At 43.0% G+C, this 13,615-nt stretch overlaps 7 protein-coding genes across 7 annotated transcripts; 2 read left to right on the top strand and 5 right to left on the bottom strand.

The window, feature by feature from the left end:
• Positions 1-620: 620 nt before the first annotated feature.
• On the bottom strand, positions 621-2,660 carry L203_103802 (uncharacterized protein; the record flags this gene model as incomplete). The annotated part of the gene is made up of 4 exons (XM_066213194.1): positions 621-710; positions 758-1,092; positions 1,155-2,313; positions 2,367-2,660. 4 exons carry the CDS (start codon positions 2,658-2,660, stop codon positions 621-623), a joined length of 1,878 nt encoding a protein of 625 aa, XP_066069291.1.
• A 245-nt stretch (positions 2,661-2,905) lies between these two features.
• On the bottom strand, positions 2,906-4,041 carry L203_103801 (uncharacterized protein; the record flags this gene model as incomplete). Its single annotated transcript, XM_066213193.1, has 4 exons — positions 2,906-2,917; positions 2,973-3,686; positions 3,740-3,874; positions 3,922-4,041. The coding sequence occupies 4 exons, from the start codon at positions 4,039-4,041 to the stop codon at positions 2,906-2,908; spliced, it is 981 nt and encodes a 326-aa protein (XP_066069290.1).
• A 315-nt stretch (positions 4,042-4,356) lies between these two features.
• L203_103800 (uncharacterized protein) lies at positions 4,357-5,973 on the top strand (the record flags this gene model as incomplete). Its single annotated transcript, XM_066213192.1, has 6 exons — positions 4,357-4,391; positions 4,495-4,500; positions 4,881-4,927; positions 4,983-5,228; positions 5,283-5,380; positions 5,443-5,973. The coding sequence occupies 6 exons, from the start codon at positions 4,357-4,359 to the stop codon at positions 5,971-5,973; spliced, it is 963 nt and encodes a 320-aa protein (XP_066069289.1).
• A 128-nt stretch (positions 5,974-6,101) lies between these two features.
• Positions 6,102-6,891, bottom strand: L203_103799 (uncharacterized protein; the record flags this gene model as incomplete). The annotated part of the gene is made up of 3 exons (XM_066213191.1): positions 6,102-6,224; positions 6,282-6,424; positions 6,477-6,891. 3 exons carry the CDS (start codon positions 6,889-6,891, stop codon positions 6,102-6,104), a joined length of 681 nt encoding a protein of 226 aa, XP_066069288.1.
• Positions 6,892-7,141: 250 nt separating this feature from the next.
• Positions 7,142-8,425, bottom strand: L203_103798 (diphosphomevalonate decarboxylase; the record flags this gene model as incomplete). The annotated part of the gene is made up of 3 exons (XM_066213190.1): positions 7,142-8,032; positions 8,087-8,333; positions 8,376-8,425. The coding sequence occupies 3 exons, from the start codon at positions 8,423-8,425 to the stop codon at positions 7,142-7,144; spliced, it is 1,188 nt and encodes a 395-aa protein (XP_066069287.1).
• A 968-nt stretch (positions 8,426-9,393) lies between these two features.
• L203_103797 (uncharacterized protein) lies at positions 9,394-11,700 on the top strand (the record flags this gene model as incomplete). Its single annotated transcript, XM_066213189.1, has 14 exons — positions 9,394-9,651; positions 9,698-9,750; positions 9,799-9,833; positions 9,939-9,957; positions 10,014-10,166; positions 10,217-10,277; positions 10,384-10,446; positions 10,510-10,589; positions 10,638-10,705; positions 10,752-10,922; positions 10,978-11,202; positions 11,255-11,370; positions 11,418-11,469; positions 11,528-11,700. 14 exons carry the CDS (start codon positions 9,394-9,396, stop codon positions 11,698-11,700), a joined length of 1,527 nt encoding a protein of 508 aa, XP_066069286.1.
• Positions 11,701-11,929: 229 nt separating this feature from the next.
• On the bottom strand, positions 11,930-12,909 carry L203_103796 (uncharacterized protein; the record flags this gene model as incomplete). Its single annotated transcript, XM_066213188.1, has 6 exons — positions 11,930-11,958; positions 12,008-12,125; positions 12,180-12,238; positions 12,288-12,440; positions 12,507-12,705; positions 12,760-12,909. The coding sequence occupies 6 exons, from the start codon at positions 12,907-12,909 to the stop codon at positions 11,930-11,932; spliced, it is 708 nt and encodes a 235-aa protein (XP_066069285.1).
• Between the last annotated feature and the right edge of the window lie 706 nt (positions 12,910-13,615).

Below are 13,615 nucleotides of genomic sequence, written 5' to 3'. Positions count from 1 at the left end.
TTTCGGTTGTGTATCACTAGATTGTACTAGCATGGCCGTTATTTCTTTGATTTCAAGTACTTTACAAATATCAAATGGATACGTTTTTTTACAACATGTTGTAACATCAAGCAAGTCGCAGCATTCAAGCACGGTTACAATCCCTATGTCAACGTCTTGTCACAATATCAAAGTTTTTCACACTTTGTTTGTGATTTTCGTACTATCATCAAAGTCCAAGTTTAGCTCACTTGTTGTGGCCAGACAACAGGCAGAGTCAGTTGCCAGGACAACTCAGGAAGTAATCTTCAGTCTGACAGGGATAACAAACTTTGATCCCAGATGGTTTGAGCAAACCCTGGTAGTTCTTCATGGATGTTGAGTTTTTACACAAGGTAGATGACTGCTCAGTTATCAAGAACTCACAAACTCATATGTCAGGCTTTAAGCATTTTCTTCTTTAGACAATGCCACTATATGGCGCTTTTCATCGTCGTGAGGCTTATCACGAACTTGATTGGTAAAAATCTCGATAAATAAAAGAGAAATTAACTTTTCTTGCATGTCACTGTCTATATGACTGATAGTCAATTGCCAAAAGTTGGCTGCCGTCTTCACATCTGAATGATATAAGGCATCAACTAACCAAACACAACTTCAATCTCCAACTTGTAATTGTTTTCAATGTCTTTATAGTGATTGATTCTCTCCTGTCGCTTCTTCAAAAATTCCTACAGAGATCTCAGATTCCTATGGTTCAACTGACAAGAATACTCACTGCGGTAAAATGCGGTTGATCCCACTCAACAGTATTATTTAAAGTCGCGCGTTTTCTTTTCTTGCCTATAGCTTCCTCTTGATCAGTTTCATGGTGTGTGTAATGATTCGTTTTCTTAAGTTGTCCCCCATACCCTTCCATCCTTGCCAATACTTCCGCTCCTCTCCATACACCTCTCATGGCAACGCGTGGTGTTTCGTCACAAATCGATGTAGTACTTGCAGTATATTGGTTAGAAAGGCGAGAAGACAGCGAATGAGTCGTCAATGGTGAAGGTAGGTTAGGGGGAGATTGCTGAAGAGGTGAAGAAGGTATGAAGGGTCTGGGAGATTTTCCTGAGTATTATAGCAGGTTAGTCTTTCTCCTATTGCTAGAACGAAAATGACTCTGGACCAACCTTGGGCTGCTTCACACATCCACCAAAAACCAAAAGGATCCCTCCAGGTGTTTGAGCTTGAATGTTTAAATTTTTTATGCATCTTCAGGTAGGCTGACTTTTCGGTTAGTGTAGGAAATGCCATATAGCTTGATCTTCTAGGCGGAATAGGTGTCAGGGGCCGAGAACCCTCTCTCTGAGTTTGATAACGGTAATTGGCCGTATTGGCCCATTCCCTTTGACTACCGAAACTAGTTAAGGAATTGGAAGTGCTGAGAGCTTCATCATAAAAATTGTCACATTCTTGGTGTATCGCAGGACCGATGATGTTCTCACTTGATTGATGACAGACACTGCTGTTCGCATCTGATAAGGTCAATATCTCTTCTCGGTAACTTCGACTACCCTCTTTTAGAGGGTCATAAAGTGGCAAATTGATCGTGAAAACATCTTCATGATAGTTGCTCATCGTCGGGCTACATGCATCGCCACTATCATCTGTAGGCAAGAAAGGATCAGAGCAATATTGCTGCTTCTGACAAGATCTGGCTCCGACTCGAGGGAGTTCAACCGAGCTTTCGTCATTCATACTGGTTTCGTCAGAAGGCGATGGGGGTCCAGATGTTCCTTGAAGACGAAAGGGTGTGGATTGGTGTTGGCTGATTTTTTTGGTTCCTGCAGAAGACAAACCTGTAGAAGCCACGCGAGGTGTCTGGGAAATGTCATTTAAAGGGATCGTGAGATCCCATCTGGATTTACTTGATGACGCTTCGTTGAGAGCATTTAAATCGACTGGGCTCAATGGAGAGTGGTTCAGTGGTACGACAAACTCTCTGTACTGGATAGTCGTATCACTTGGAGACTGAATTTTGGGCGTTTGAATCGAAAGGTCATTTAGCGGTACGGTCATATCTTGGAGAATTGGCAAAACAGCTTTCATCTTGTGCTGTCCAAGAAACAGAGAACCCTCTGCATTAGTCGTTTCGTCAAGCATACATTGAGAGCGCTCGCGAACGACTATTGTTCTTGCGCCTGCGGTGGATATGCTAGGTGAGGTCATATCTTCTGCCGATACAAGGATGTCGCTGGACGGAGGTGCCGAGGTAACTGAAGATGACATGGCGTACTGACTGTGTTTTCTTGAGCCAAGATCTTTCGGTGTTGACATGTTGCCGATACTCTTGCGAGCAAAAAGTCAGTAAAACACATCAACCAGAGTCATGATGTTAGTACCGGTTTACTGGCTAATCTTTTCCTTCTGGCAGGTGTCCCTTGCATACCCATTCCTTCACCTAGCCGTTTTGTTTGGGATCCATCACTCTTTCCAGTCCGGTAATGACTGGATCTGTCGCAAGACTTTGCTTTTGTAGGCATACGCCTCCAATTGGAAAGGCCAACTATGGCAAGACTCTCAGAAGACGAAGCACGCTGGAGACGATTTCGATGGAGAGAAATATGCGAGGGTGAAGAGGGTACAAGAGACTTGCCAGGTATCTGCGGGGTTGGAGAAGGTTGCGATGCAAACATGTTCTTCAAATCAAAGATTGTTATGTTCAAGAATCAAATGAACTGAAACTTTTGACATGTCTTGAGAATTGATAGATAAAATTGTGACAACGTTGGTTGAAGAATTTGACACCAGAGGTCCGTGCGCAGATATGAAAAACTGTACACAATGAGAATACAAAAGCTCTACATGCAATATAGTAATGAAATCCTACAACAGTTGTGGTGATACTCACTCTATCCCAAGGTTTGAAAATGCTTCTACTTCAAGCCGCGTACTATAAGACAGACCCATATTAGCGCTTGTACAGTAAAACATTTTTAGAAACTGACTCTGGTAAATGTCCTGCCAAAGAAATCCTCTGCGCCGCTTTTCTTAGTGTTTGTTTTGGGCTTGAACATAGCCTTGACAGCTTCACTCATACCCTCCTGAGCCTTGAGTCTCTTTTGCTCTTGTTCCGCCAGTTTCTCATGTACACTCCTCGCGACTGATGCTGGGGTGTTGACTGATGGTACGACACGAGAAGTAGTGCCAGAAGTCGATATTTTCACAGATTTTAGAGGTGGTTCAGTCGCAGAACCAATTGCTTTTTCCGACGTTGGCTTATCTGCTTTCCTTTTCTTGGAAGTTTTTAACGCTTTTGCAGCGGCGCGGGTACTGAGAAGGTGTTCCAGGAGAACATCCTGGACTTCCCTTGAAGGATTGATAGGAATTATGCTTGTGGTCGCAGTAGGATCAAAGGGTTTTCCGCAATTGGGACAGGCAACCTCACGAGCATCTTGATGGTTCTCTTTGTCAGCAATCTTTGCCTCTTCCGATATCTCATCTCCGACTGTTTTGGCAGCAATTCCCTTTGTCAGATTGGGGATAATGGCACGAATAGCTGCGTCCGAAAACACACAGCCACATGAATGAATGGCAGTGAATGGAAAGGAGCCCGACATATCACGCAGGGAGAGGGGACAGATAAATGGAGCTCGAGGAGTAGATGTGGATGAGAGAGGTGTAAAATCTGGGTTGGGTGTGAGGTTTAATGTTAAGAGATCCTTGGTGCTCTCCATCAGAGACATATTTCGGTCGCGTTGTGAACATGACTTACTTTGACACCTTTTAAATGTCCACAGATTTGCTCGCCATCCCCATACTTTGACTTATCTAGAAAGTATTCAATGATATTATCCTTGTTGTAGAGTTTTCCCAACAAGTCAGATACAACCGGTTTTGTCAGAGGTTGCTGTCGCTTCCATCAGTCAAGATCTTTCTTTCATCGGGCAGACATACTTTGCTGAGGGCACATAAGAAGAACAGTTCTCTCAATGTATTCTTGTCGGCTTGTTCTGTCTTCCCCTTTGTCCTCACAAGGTCTCTTCTGTCTGGAATAGAGCCACCGTCCGCACCCATTTCGCTGGAGAAAATATATCTTGGTGGAATAAAGACGGAAAGAAACAGCATTTTAAGACAAATAGTAGTGGCAAGAACATAAAAACCGCCACACACTCGGTAATTCCGGAGAATTCAAATGGCCATCAAAACCAAATTTATTTTTGAATTTCTTTCTTTTTCATTATCATTCTCTTACTATCCTAGATCGATCATGGACAGCAACTTTCTGTTCGGAAAAACGCCTTGGTCGAGGTTTTAAGTGTCTGGAGCTGTCCGTCAATATGTGAGTGCTGGTCTTTTGTTCGCTGCTTTGTCTCGCTTTCATCTATTGTGATGAACAAACTTTTCAGTTCTGCTACCGAGAAATCGTGAGCGATAAACCATATACCAAAACACTATCTGATTCAATCATCTTGTTACATTTTTGTCTGTGTGTATTAACATTGTTGGCTGACTTTGAAAAGTCTTTAGCAAAACGTACGTTTAAAGTCAGGACAAGTCTTGTTGCATGCGCTTCGACAACGCGATATGATTCAACATTAGCTCAATCCATTCTCTGAATCAGCTTTCGTTCCCGTCTAGCCGCACACTCATTCTTGACCTCTAGCCCGTTGGACTGTTTTTCAGATTATCGTTTGAGAAAGGATTGTTCTTCCGCGCGATGACGAGGTCTTGTTTTGACCTTTAGGGCCATCTGACAATCTTTGGCGACGTTCTGTTGTCGACGGTTCAAGGACGGTGTGCTGTTGTGCTATGATTGCGAAGGAGAGCTGAACATGCTTAATTTGGCTTCTATGATTTTTCTTCTCTGTCTGTCGACCATTGTTGAGATGCATTCATTAACTCTGGTTATACAGGCACTTGAAGAATGTCTGCCTCTACTCCGACACCAATGTTTGCTTCCGTCAAGCCATCATATAGACCTCTGCCCTCAACTCCTCTTTCTATCTCCAGATCAGGCGTGAACAACGTAGCAAGACCTCAATTCTCTTACGAACAAATTCGCCCCTCAATCCAATCACAAGTCCGACCCAATGTCCGATCGAGCATTAGTACACCGGTTTCTGGGAGGAAACCCGATGAATTGTTTGCACGATCCAGAATGCCTCCGACGCCTGTCAATGGTCCACCTGATTACCCTCTTGGCAATAGCACAGAAAAGAGGAGAAGAGATGACGGCATGCGGGGTACAATGCGAAACGAAAGTGAGTTTCAAGCTTGCCATGGTATCAAACCGTGCGATGTTAATTGTAGGATAGTCGCTAGATTAATGTATGGTGCTGGTGATGTGGCAGAACCAGATGTGGACACTGTTGACTATATGGAAGATATGGTTGTGGAATTTATTGCTGACCTCGTAAGTTTTGACTTGCCGAATGCATTCCTTGTTTCTGAGCCATATCTAATTTGTGCCGCTAGTGCCATCCTGCACCACCTATGAGATCAAATACCACTGTTGCACCTCAACCTGTACCCTTGTCAGCTGAAGTCATACGGCATCGACTTTCTTCTACTGCGGCTCTCCACAAATATCTAGAACGTTTTGATCACATGGTATACATGTCAGACGTACTCAAAGCTCATCGTCGCGTGGCTGCTCCAAACTTGACAGACATTATTGAACAAGTTGGCAATGACTACCTTGGATTGAATGAGAATGGAGCTCCAATCGCAGGAGATGCCGCAACTTCTCAAGGTCAAGCAGGCATGAAACGGCCTGCTGAAGGTGAAGGCGACGAACCGCCCAGAAAGAAAGGCCGTCCGCCCAAAATGCCTGGCGAGAGAAAAAAGCCTGGTCCACAAAAGGGATGGAAGCTTAATCGAGATCCAACCATTCTACCCAAAGCAAAGAAGGATCCGAATGCACCAAAGAGAAAGTATGTTAGAAAAGCGCTACTGAAGAGCCAGATAAACAGCCAGGCGGGAACACCAATGGCTACTAGTAATTAAGTGGTGATGGAAAAGACAACTGGTCAAAAGGTTGTAAAATTATTGGTTGTACAGTAATTGTATTCATTATGCAACGTTGATGATTACCATACACTTTGCGCTTGTCCTCTTCTTCATGATGAGAATCTCTATAGCGCAAGCTTCATACCTTTATACCAAATCCACCCGCCAACAAACGCAAGAGTGAGTATGGCGCGAGAGAGTGGTAACTGTACTATAGTAAGAATCCACAATGTACCCATAGCTGGAGCCTATCCGCATCCAAATCAATTTGACCTCCATGATGACTAGGAGAGCAATGTACATACCTGTGCCGTGACAACGCTCCAGCTCGCTTTATTTACCAGCCATATTAAGCGACATCCCGAAAGAATGGACGAAGACATGAGGACAGAAGTAGTTAGAAAATGAGTCGGATATCGATTCGTATACCAAACAATCATCCCCAACGCTACCAAAGACTGTCAGCAACTTTGTCTGATTAAGTAGGTAATGACACTTGCTAGGCAACGCTTTCATAACATGATCGGCCAGGAGCGAAAGACTTGGTCGATGGTTGTATTGCAGATGGACCAATATATCCAATAGCAGATACAGAAACGTAAATGGTACAGCCATAATGATTGTTGTGAATATTTCATCCTCATTGTTCTGTCCGTTTTGAAGGGAGCTTGAAAGTCGCTCAATCTCTTCCGCCGACGAGACGGTTTGAATCTTAGCACCAGCAGGGATGGTCCCAGGCGGAGGAACGTCCAGTTGAGGAGACGAGTTGGGACGAGAGATATTGGAGGGATATTGGAGAGGGATATTGAGATCTTTTTCATTGATATGTTTCTTGATTGATGATTTATGGGAGGATTTGCCTCGTTGACGAAGAGTAACTGGCTCATCGTCAGAGATGTTTTCGACAATGGCCATAATTTTGTTGTTTTGGAGAGGATAAAGATTTCAAGATGATATGAAGAGCAAGATGCCCAGAAAAAAATTAATTTTGAAGGAAAATAAAATAAAATAAAAAGTTAAATAAATCAAAAATCAAAATTGACGCGCTTCTGTTACGTGTAAATGAAAATATCGTTCCTGCCACTTTAGTTGAAAAAGTTGCAAGCATTCATGTAAATGCACATGTCCATAGTATGCTTCATTATATTTCCACGTCTTGAATCGTTTAGATAAGGGTTTTAGGCTTCCCATCATCCCCTAATAAACTTTCTTCTTTGCCCAAAACTCTAGGACCATCACCAACCCTTGTATGAATCAACCCTTTGACAGCACCCTTTTCCCAGCCGCCTTCCCTCACGACGCCAGCGTTGAAATCCTTGGGCAAGTCTTGATTTTGGGTCCTGAAAGGATCTTCAAAGTCCTCAAAAGTGGGAAAGAATTTCTTGATGGTACTCAAGACCAAGGGCATGTCAGGTTCTAAAGTGTAGATGACGGCGTTGGGCCCGGCATCAAAAGTATAGGCAGCGAGGATACGACCAGCAGAGCGGTTGAGTTCCTCTACAACAGCAATGATGGATCGTGAGACATCGTTCAAGTAGAAGATGGGTGGAGAGGTGTCAAGACAGACAGCGTGGAAAGAATTGCTGTCATCCATAGTGATTTGGGCAAAGGAGGCAAAGTCTTTCGAGCTGATAGCTCGGGAGATGTCATTCATCCTCTTGGGAACAATTCGAAGTCGCTCTTGGAAGAGTGTGGATGTTTCTACGGTTTGCTGCATACCGAATGTTGATGAAGTGCCTTTTTTGGCATCGCTCACGACGCAGATAAGCGCGTGCATCTCTGGCCAGTGCTCCCTAGGAGCGACCTCCTCTGCAAGAGAATCAGACCCTGATGGATCAGAACCTTCACGCCAAGCAACGAATCCTCCGAAAAGAGATCGGCAGGCAGAGCCTGAGCCTTGCCGTGCAATTATTGAAAGTTGGGAAGCTGATTGAGAAAGTTTGAAAAGGCTAGCAAGAGAAGCGACAAGAGCTGCAAGACCAGATGCTGATGAGGCAAGACCAGCAGCAGTAGGAAAATTATTGAAAGATGCGATATGAAGGGGCCATTGAGAAAGCTTGGAAGCTCAGCATACGCACGTTTGGTCCGATAAGAGTTGAACATGTCCTACCTTGGGAAGACTTTCATCCTTGTCCTCCATTTCCCTTCGCCATCTTCGCAACTCTCTGATACAGACGGCCAGCCTACCACCATCCTTAATGGCTTCCTCTTTGCCATTCAGCCAAAGCTTATCTCCGGCTTCAAAGTGTGAATCCGCACGAGACGAGGTAGTCGATCGAAGATGGTCTTGATCGAGCGTGACAGAGAGGGAAGAGTTGGTTGGGAGGATAAGACGGGTATCTCGCTTGCCCCAGTATCTAGTGGTTGTCAGCGTAGGCCTACACTAGCTCTCGTCTTACTTGATACAGGCAATGTTGACTGGGGCAGTGGTTGTCGCCTCATAGACCATCTCTGTATAGGTTTTTATTTTTTTTAAATGGAAAAGAAAAGAAAAGTCAAGATACAAAAACCAGAGTTACAAAAAAATGGGACGATATAACGATAAGGCACAGACTTTCATCAATACGATACTTAATTACAAACTTAATTACAGTATTTAATTAAGATTACTTTAATATACAGCCATTCTAGCTGCAAAGCACAAAACCATATAACATTGGCTCGATACTGGAGCCATGGATAGCTCTTCTCTACGAGCATAGGTTTCATGGCATATATGGGGCTATCTCTCTGTCAATCAAGAGGACTGTCCTTTATAACCATCTTGGGTTGCAAGCTGTTTTGCACAACTAACCCAGCGTCTACACCATAGCAGACAGTGACATCGCTGTATGGTTGAAGCGAGACAAGCTATAACCAATACCATGAGTCAGAGATGGTTCGTTTAGTATTAAGAAAATGCTCAACAGGATTGTCAACATAAGCTTCACCCTCTCGTCGACTTTCACGCTATCTTGACAGTCACGACGATTTCAATTCTGGATATACCTCTTAAAAATCCATAATATCAGCTCTCTTGGCTCATCCTCCATGTCGGTCACTGAAAGATACAGGCCATCCCGTAAAACCCACCTATTTGCCTAGCGCACCTGGGCAAAAGTAGACATTGCGCACCCGTCTCGAATTCTGGGCCGATATCCTACAAGTCGGCTCCTTTTATCAGGAAAGATGTCAGTTGAGTGAAATATACTTATTGTTTTAATAAAGAAAGAAGAGTAAAAACAATTTCTAATTCGCAAAAAATCCATTTCGGTTATTTCGGTTATTAAATATAGTGACATCAGGACTTTTGGTTTATCTTTATTCTAACTGGATGCGAGATTGAAAAAAGAAAAGATAAGAAAAGGGTTAGAAAAAGATAAGAAAAAATGTATAAATAAGGATTCATCTTTCTTTCAACGTTACAAAGCGACCAAAATGAGAACCAACGAAGATGAAAAGCTATCAAGTATACCACAAGCAATTCACGCAGAGAAGGAACGACCCTCAAACAATGATAGTGCTGAAGCAGCTACCAGACTGGAGGAGATGGGCTACAAACAAGAACTGAATAGAAATCTAGGGATGATAGCAGTATTAGGCCTCAGCTTTGCTATTATGGCCGTTCCTTTTGGTACGAGTACGACGTTGAATATTGCGTTGACGGATGGTGGACCGGTGACCATTCTATATGGAGTGAGTGTAGAATAAGCTCTATGGACTTGTGCTGACATTGGCACAGTGGGTTTTCGTCTCGTTAGTATCACTGTGTATCGCATCGAGCTTAGCAGAGATGTATGTCGCTATTCTAGATACAATAACGGGATTTAATATTAGTGATAGCTGTTCTGTCTATCCTACATCCGGAGGCGTTTATTGTAAGTGCTAGAGAGACCGAGTGTACGCTTATTTGAAAGACTGGGCGGCTATGCTGTCAACGGACAAGTACAGTGCTTTTTCCAGCTACTTAACTGGATGGCTAGGGACTGTCGGGAACTGGACGTGGGCTTGTTTAGCTTGGTATGGCAGTAGTATCAATGTGGCTGATATTTGCATAGTGTCACGGCTTCCATCACATTCGGCGGCAGTCAACTCATATTAGCAGCAGCTACACTCTACCATGAAGACTATGTGCCAACAGCTTGGCAGACCTGCTGTGTATATTGGGCAGCTTTGATATGTTCGTTACTAATCAACATATTTTTCTACAAGTATGTCCGGAGCCACGAAGACTCAAATACTGTGACTGATCAGGACAAAGACATTTAGACAAGCTCAACACTGTTTGTTTATGGTGGACCGGCATTTCTGTCATAATGCAAGTCTGCCTTTTCGATATATACCGTTGAATTTATTCTAATTTCTTTCTGTTATAGTGTATGTCGATTAACTGACACATCTTCAAAGTATCCAATTAACTAAAACCAGATCATTGTCACACTACTTGCCATGGCAGATCATCGTAATTCTGGCAAATTTGCTTTCTCTCATGTAGCTTGCTCCACATTTGATCGTATCCCGGCAATTAGTCAAGTGCTAATTAGATCCTAATAGTTTGATGCGCAACATTCTGGATGGCCCAACGTCTGGGCATGGTTTGTCGGCCTCTTGCAGAGTGCTTATACTCTTACAGGGTAGGATGGGAGTTACGCAACAAAGTACAGAATTGATGACTGATCCAGCTATGGCATGGTTGCTGCTCTATGCGAAGAAGTAAAAGAGCCTGTACATGAAGTTCCAAGAGCAATGGGTAGGGGGTTATCTTTTACTTCAGTCCTTATGCTCATTATACCTAGTTTTATCTGTGGCTGCCGCTGCGGTCACCGGTCTTGTTTATCTTCTTCCAATTAACTTTGTTCTGCCTGCTATTGAGCCCCTCTTGGCCGTTACAAGTCTTCAGCCAATGCCTCTCTTATACAAACAGGTTACTGGTAGCACAGGTGCTGCCCTAGGTCTTTTGTTTCTTAGTAAGCTCCACTTCTCACTCTGTTGAGATTTACGATTCAGTGCTTACATTTGCAGTTTTGGGTGTTTGGGTGTTTGCCGCTATTGGTTCTCTTACTGCTGCGTCTCGATGCACTTGGGCTTTTTCCCGGGATGGCGGTATACCTTGCTCTAGATGGTGGAAAAAGGTCAACAACCAATTCGGCATCCCTGTCAACTCTCTGATCCTGTCAACGGTCGTTTGCGCACTTTTAGGGTTAATCTATCTGGGATCAAGTGCAGCGTTCAACGCCTTTACTGGCGGTGAGTACAACATCTTCAGGCGAATAGTGACGATATTTATTTCAAACTTTAGTTGCTACCATCTGCTTAGGTTCTTCCTACGCCTTTCCCGTGCTCTGTTCTTTGCTTCGAAGACGGCAAGCTGTTGTCAACGCCCCATATTCTCTTGGAAAGTTTGGATACGTAATTGTAAGTCTGCTACATTATATCAAAATGATGCTTACCAATTGGTGTAGAACATCATTACTGTTGTATGGATCACTTTCTCCATTATACTCTTCTGTATGCGTGAGTTCCTCGATACCCTACTGAGTTTGGTCGCACGTATACTGATACTCATATATAGCCACTGCCATCCCTGTCACATCACAATCAATGAATTACGCTAGTGTAGTGTTCGCAGGATTTTCTTTCATTGCAGCAACTTGGTACGCTATTAATGCTCGAAAACACTATCATGGGCCTACACTATCTACTGTACGAGTAAATGGCGAGACGACAATCGTTGAAAACTATTAGTGTCATTACTAGGATGCGTCTCATATCAAAGGTCTGGTGAAGCTTCTGTATTTAAACTTTTCCATAGCCTTTTGTTGTTGTCGTCGGGCTTTTTATGTTATTCCTTGCATATCTTGATATTCAATCGTCGCCTTACATCACTGACAAGACCAATTTGTAAATAAGTGTTACATGTTAGTCATTATAGTGTCATAATTATCAATGATCCCTAGAATTTAAGACATCGACCTTAATCTTCATAGGCATCTCCACCCTCATCTATAGGCCCCGAATGAGCTAACAAACACATCATGTGGTAGAAACTTACCATCTCCTCCCTCATCATCATCGCCTTCTCCATTATCAAAGTAATTTGCATCGTAGTCCTGATGATCCGATTCATCATCGTCAAAGTCGAAATCTTCCTCTTCAGATATCTCGGACTCCTAAGCAAGACGGTCATGAACATTTGTCAATATTAAATCAAGTGAAACACCTACTTCCTCGACGTTCTCATCATCTCCGCCTATATCATCAAGTTTTCGTCTCTTCCTACCTCCTAGCTTTCCTATTAGCTTCAACACCATATATCCGAGCGGTGAACTTGCTATTCTTTGGTTTCTCTTTGGAGCCATCAAAGTACGCTCTCCAAAGCGCTGGTGGAAACATGGATTGATCCATCCTGAGCGCCATTGGATCCAGCTTTGTAGGACCAGAGAAAAGTGAGGGGGGGTTAAACCGATCAGAATAGGATTCAATCTCTATTCATCCACATCATTAGTTCACACGCAAAATTTGCTCAAAGATAATTTGGAGACTAAATTTACCTATACCAACAGTCTTTCGTTCTCCCGTCAACCTCCATGGCGGTATTTGCCCTGGTTGTTGCACCACAGGCGTCATTTGTTCTCCCGGCGGAATATGTCCTGTTGATAGAATGTTGTATAATGAGATTGTTTGGGACATTATAGCCGCTTCTTGCTCCGTTGGTCGGCTTAGATATGCGATAGAGTTATTATCTAAAGGCTGTTATCTATAACATCAGTTGTCTAAATCCAAAAAAGCAGTTATATTGCATACAGGGTAGAGTATATTGTCATTGGCTTGATCTTTGAGCCTTTTGACACCTTCTTGCCATTCTGTCATGGAAATCTGACCATGCCCAAAACCAACTCCAGGAATACCACCTCGCCCACCACCTCGTCCACCTCTAAAGCCGCCTCGAGACATGTTTTGATAGATATCCGAATCCAACAGCAGCAGGCCAAAAGGATTATTGAGCGCTTTTTGAGCGGTAGAGGCTTACTTTTAAAACTTGATAGATCAACTTTTGACTTTCAAAATTGACTAGATTGTTCAAAATTCATGAATGAGATTGAAAACTCTTAAAGAAATTTGGTTCCGAAAAGATCCCCTAGAGGAAAAAAAGAAAAGGCAATCATATCTTATTTAAAAAACATAACTGCTTATCGATATAACATCTCTTCTTGCTATACTTCTCTGCCCTTATCCGACTCAAACTTTAGCTTCCGCTATAGTCTACTATAACTATACAAGAATCAAGTTCCTGCGACGTTATACACCGCCAGAGAACTCTATCTAGCTACTGAATCACTTACCTCTGAGTTAAAGTTCTCGTTATATCTTCAAACCAGCCAGTAGACGGCCTTCCCTCTACAAGCCGCGTAGATCTCCTAAGCTTCATACAATTATTGGGATTCTCGGTTCACATTTGTTCGTTTTATAGGTATCATTATGCCTCATTTGACTCTTTACGCTTTATATCTATAAAGACAAACTTCTAATTCGGCAATTTCACTTTTATTTGATCCAATCATCAATCTCGCTATTTATAAGTGATCTCTGTAAGTGAAACTCTGAAAACTGCGATGATCAATCAATTTACGATTTCTTCTGAATATGAGAGCGGAAGATC

Source organism: Cryptococcus depauperatus, chromosome 4 (genome assembly GCF_001720195.1).
Source record: "Cryptococcus depauperatus CBS 7841 chromosome 4, complete sequence".
Taxonomy (NCBI): Eukaryota; Fungi; Basidiomycota; class Tremellomycetes; order Tremellales; family Cryptococcaceae; genus Cryptococcus; species Cryptococcus depauperatus.
This window is presented reverse-complemented; position numbering and strand designations above follow the sequence as displayed.